Raw genomic sequence first — 5,549 nt, forward strand, 5'->3', positions numbered from 1 at the left:
CAAACCAGCTTCTCTGGTTCCTCCCAAGGTTTTTCTCTCTTCACTACCTAAACATCTTGTGAACTTTGTTTCTCCAATTCCAGTAAACCTGGAAACCTTGTCCTGGAAATATCATAGAGGTTATGAGAATGTTTGAGGTGAATAGTGACAGCTGCCATATAAACAGATCTGTAAAAAATGATAATGGAAACAAAGATAATAGAAAGAGAATATAAAGGAAAGTAGTTTTCTAAAGAGCGGCTGTGTGATTTCTGGTGTACAGGGTCAGCAGGAGAGTCAGGCAGACACAAGTGGGGGAGGTTAGTGTGTGCACATCTCTTGCAGAATACAAGTGAACCTTGTATGTAGGAGGATTGGAGTATTTTAGGCTGAAGTCTGCACGGGAATACACACTCTAAAGCAGACATGATAGAGCTACAGAACAAAACAACTCAAACATTTATGTTAAATTACTTTAATGAGACATAATATGAACGTTATAGGCTGTTTTATTAGGAGTTTTAGTTAGTTATTTGAAGATTTTGTTAGCTAAACTAACAAACTACCAAAATGTACCATGTTACTACCAGCTAATTTGGATATGTACCATGGTGTAAAGCACATGTAAATGCTACAGTACATGGATGAGTCATACAAAATCATATCCAGGTCATTTCACCACAAATTATATACAAAATACAAATTATATTTTGCATAAAGATTAATTGGATTGTGACATTATTTTCTTGGCATTAGTGGTGCTTTCCATTAGGCCTACTGTAATGCGATTATAAATTAGAGCAGCAAGTATACTTTACCATTCAAATATTAGCATTTGTTTGCATTACAATAAGATTATTTAGACCTTACTGTTTGTAGGCTATTTAGTTGATCGTTATCATTCATGAATCAATGCTTTATTATTAAACTGACATTAGTATTGTTGCATTAACCATCCTGACACTTGTCTACATACAATTACATAATAAGATTCTTTTGATTTTAAATGTGTGTTTCAAATATAGCGTTTCTATCTCGCGCGTCCAGCTAAGCCCTGCCAGCTTCCGTAGAGACTCGAGCGCGTGCGTGACGCAGCAGCGTCCAACGGTCAGAAGAATTTTCACAGAGGCAAGATGGCGACTTCGGAGCCGGTAAGAGGGAGCGGGCTTCTTTCATTTAGGGCTTCCCAGCGACTAGAAATGGTAAAGCGGCGTCTGTCGTGTTGTCTGCGGGACGTGTTTAACCCGTGAGCAGCACTGTTAAAAGTCGGAGGTGTCCTTCAGGCGTTGAGTGGGGTTTCGGGGCGCCACTGCTGCTGGTGACTTTAGAGACAGGGAGGGTCCGGACAACGACAATTCATCAGTCCTCGCACCCGTTAACGGGTCACTTCGGATCGGCGGAATGATACCGTCACGCTTTCCGTGTGAATGGTGACGGGTTTTCTCTCGTCTCGACGTGATGAGATCAGATCTCCAGACATCTGGACACGTGTGTTCATGGCTAACGGTGATCGGCTAGCGCGCTCAGTCGTGGCTGTTTAATACCGCTCATAATTCATGATTTCAATGAAATGTGTCGTTTCATTGTGCGCTACTGCGTAACCGTGTAGTTTGATTCCGTAAATAGCATGAAAGTCATTGATCGCAGAAATAAGTGAGCATGTGTTTGGAGAAGCTTATACCGAAGCCGACAGTAGAGGGTGTATGACTCCAAATTGAGCTGGAAATTAGACTCTGTAGTGTGATCAGTAGGCTACTACACTGTATGAAGTACAGGCTGTGATCGAGCTAGTTGTCTTGGTAACAGGCCTGAAGGTCCAGTCAGTCTGATCAGATGTCCCGTGGTTTAGGGGCCAATAGTTAGCTATTGCAACAGCTGTTGCCATTTAGTATCTTTGCTATTTATCCAAAGAAAGATGTCAGATTGTTCAAGAGCACCTTTAGCAGAAAAGACAGACTTACAGGTGCACAGAATGTGCTGTAGGTCCGTTTAAGGTTGAGAGGATCACGACTTTTGCATTGAGATGATTGTCGGGATATTTCCTAACGACCCTGAACTTTGTTATCAGTTTTCCCACCGTCATGGAAAAATCTGGGGCTATCTAGGAATTGTAAAATAGTTGTGGAAGTTTTTTTTCTGCTCTGCCACTTTTTGCGAAATAAAACTTACTGAAGTTACTGGGAAAAGGTCAGGGAAATTAAATTGGTTTACTGTTTTGCATTTATGCAGCGAGGAACTGAAAATGAAAACGAAGAAGGCCGTGCTGATAGTCCTACGACTGCTGCTGCTGTGACAAGTCCTGAACAGTACATCAAACACCCTTTGCAACACAGGTAAACTAATTTCACTTCTGTGTAATCTTATTTGATGTTCCCAATCTGTAACACATGCTGTACTGAGCACAGATGACTTAATGCAGTCCTAGTGCGTTAGGGGTCACAGCCTATGTGGCCCTGGGACCATGTAGACATTACTTTGATTAAAGGGATCTCTTTACCAATATCTATGTGATGCTTACAAATCTAGTCTTGCGTGACATGGTGTGGAGAGAGTCACAATTTAGGTGGCAGAAGTGTCGTTCTGAGCTCAGAAGTCATATGAGCGATGCGGTGGCAGTCCGCCAGCATGCTGCAGGAAGTGCTGAGCTCACATGTTGAGCTGTCTCATTCCAGCCCTTTCTGACTTTTCACTGCCCGTGGCTTATTCCTATGATATTTAGATCTGCGAGGACTTTCATTCATTATGAAAGCTGTCACTGAAAGCTGTCTCTCAGTCTACCGAAAGACAGAGTGCAACATTCACATTTCAGCTTGTATTGCAAGGCAGTCATTTTTAGAATTTTTCTTTTAGAAGTGTCATTTATTCCTGTGATGGCAAAGCTGAATTTTCAGCATCATTACTCCAGTCTTCAGTGTCACATGATCCTTCAGAAATCATTCTAATATTCTGATTTGCTTTTCAAGAAACATTTCTTATTATTATCAATGTTGAAAATTTGTGCTGCTTAATATATTTTGTGGAAACAGACTTTTTTCAGGATTCTTTAGTGAATAGAAAGGTTAAAAGAACAGCATTTATTTGAAATGGAAATCTTTTGAAACATTATAAATGCCTTCACTGTCACTTGATAAATTTAATGTGTCCTTGCTGAATAAAATTAATCATATCGTTTGCATTTTTTAAAATACTTTTTTCTATTACAAATTGTCTTATCAGTAGAGCAATTTGATTGAAAAGTTTAGTTGAAAAAGAAAGATGAATTTGAGAGTGACTAAGTATTAACTGGAGTGACAGCAGCGCTCAAGCTGCATGAACTCCACAAGTTTGTGTGAAAACTAATGATCATGTTCTCCAACAATATTCAAGATGTTCTAAAGGACAGCTTGAGCTTCAGCAGCAGAAGAACTTAGTGTCACATTATTAATTTATACTATACTATATAATACTGTAACCTGTAATATTTCAAATTTTTGTAGTGCAGTCATGGTTTTTCCATTGGTTAACAGGACAGCATGAGTCATCTCTTTGAGAGCTTCTGCATGAATATTAAATGAGTGACCCAAAGAGACCTGTGCTCACTGTCCTTATTTGCGTCCCTGTAGATGGGCTCTCTGGTATTTCAAAAATGACAAGAGCAAAAGTTGGACAGAAAATCTGCGTCTCATCTCCAAGTTTGACACAGTGGAAGATTTCTGGGCGTAAGTGTTTTTTCCTTTTCATATATTGAAGTCACATTATTGTCCCCTTTTTCCTTATAACAAAGCTTGAAAATCTGAGTGGCAAATCATGATGGATTTGACTTGACCCCATTTCCTTTCACTCCTCAGATTATACAATCACATACAGCAGCCCAGTAAGCTTGGATTTGGCTGTGACTACTGTTTATTTAAGGTAAGATGAGGAAGTGTGTGTATATGGCCAGCCTGAAATGTGTGGTTGATTATTAACCAAACGTGTTATTGCAAAGCAGGTGCATTTCTGAATTTCTGTGGGCATCACTCTGGCCATGCCACTGCTGATTTAATTATCTGCATGCTGATAAAGAGATGAATGTTAGCCGTTAGTAAAAATGACAAAACACTGATATCCAGATAATTTTGTGTGCCTCAGGATGGTATTAAACCCATGTGGGAGGATGACAGGAATAAACTCGGAGGAAGATGGTTAATGACCCTCAGCAAACAGCAACGACACAATGACCTTGACCGCTACTGGATGGAGACAGTGAGAGTTTAGCTTTTTTTTTTTTTTGCTCATGTTTTCATATGGATTAGTGGACAGCTCAGTTTGCGATGTCAACTTCATACTGACTGTCCGTGTTGTTTGCAGCTGTTGTGTTTAATCGGAGAGTCCTTCGATGAGGCCAGTGAAGACGTTTGTGGAGCTGTGGTCAATGTCAGGCCAAAGGGGGATAAAATATCCATCTGGACAGGCAACTGCCAAAACAGGGACGCTATCATGACTATAGGGTATGTGGCTTACTTTGTATAGTTCACACTAGGACACAACATATCGTTGAAAAATTGAAAGTACAAATTGAAACGGATTAAATGTTTCCACTTGGTCAAACAATAGAAATAACTACTGTTCAAAAATTGGGATACAATATTGTGACATTTTGAAAGAACATGCTCCCCAAGGCTGCAATTATTTAATCGTAAAAACAGTAATATTGTGAAATATTAGTACAATTTAGAATAAGTGTTCATTTTTAATATATTTTAAAATGTAATTTATTCCTGTGATTTCAAAGCTGAGTTTTCATGATACTTCAAAAATCGTTGATATGGTGCTCAAGAAACATTTCTTATTATTATCATAATTGAAAACAGTTGTGATGCTTAATATTTTTGTGGTAACTATGATACATTTTTCAGAATTCTTTGATGAAGAGAAAGTTTGAATAAAATATAAATCTTTTGAAACATAATAGGGATGTTCATTTTAACCGTTAACCGACTGTAAGAATTTTGACCGATTAATACAATCAGTTAAACGGTTTAAAAAGTCATTTATTTATTTATTTTTTCAGTAATTTATCAAAATATTTAAAAGATTTGCTGCATGGTTGAAATACGCTACGCGTGTATAAAAAAATTGTTTTTTAGAGAGAGAAAAAACAAGTCGCATGTAAGTCAGATTGTATTATTTCATTCAGAAATAGGCCTAATGCTGACGCGAAATGTTTACAAACATTATAATAAACACTGTAAACATTTCCTTTCAATTAACAGTATTTAGAAAAGAACGAATTAAAAATATAAAAAGCTATAGCAATATAAACGACAAGCCAAAACGAATTAATTTAGGCTAAAACGAAACTGAAACCACCGTTGGCTCTCTCATTCTACACAAAATCAAATGTTTCCGTATTCGCAATGTATTTGAATGCCAAATTATTATATGTAGCCTACTTCACTCGCATTCCAATATCCACGTAAAACAAAATGTTTTTCATAACATCACGGCGGTACGGTGATAACACTTAACGGCACAGATTTTATTACATATTTAAACTGAGCAGTGTGTTTTTTTCCCATATGATTCATTGACTGTATTTTATTATGATA

At 37.9% G+C, this 5,549-nt stretch overlaps 1 protein-coding gene across 2 annotated transcripts in view; it reads left to right on the plus strand.

Annotated features, from left to right (window-relative positions):
* The first annotated feature begins 1,017 nt into the window (after positions 1 to 1,017).
* LOC107708453 (eukaryotic translation initiation factor 4E-like) overlaps positions 1,018 to 5,549 on the plus strand; it is an 8,994-nt gene continuing 4,462 nt past the window's right edge. Inside the window, exons 1-6 of one of the 2 annotated variants that reach the window (XM_016512693.1) lie at positions 1,018 to 1,181; positions 2,209 to 2,312; positions 3,582 to 3,677; positions 3,807 to 3,870; positions 4,090 to 4,203; positions 4,309 to 4,448. In XM_016512693.1, coding sequence (XP_016368179.1) covers positions 1,113 to 1,181; positions 2,209 to 2,312; positions 3,582 to 3,677; positions 3,807 to 3,870; positions 4,090 to 4,203; positions 4,309 to 4,448 — 587 coding nt within the window. In that variant the 5' untranslated portion in view covers positions 1,018 to 1,112. The remainder of the gene's footprint in view (positions 1,182 to 2,208; positions 2,313 to 3,581; positions 3,678 to 3,806; positions 3,871 to 4,089; positions 4,204 to 4,308; positions 4,449 to 5,549) is intronic. The other variant, XM_016512694.1, reaches the window with a different exon arrangement.

Source organism: Sinocyclocheilus rhinocerous, unplaced genomic scaffold (assembly GCF_001515625.1).
Source record: "Sinocyclocheilus rhinocerous isolate Xijiao unplaced genomic scaffold, SAMN03320098_v1.1 scaffold295, whole genome shotgun sequence".
NCBI classification, from domain to species: Eukaryota; Metazoa; Chordata; class Actinopteri; order Cypriniformes; family Cyprinidae; genus Sinocyclocheilus; species Sinocyclocheilus rhinocerous.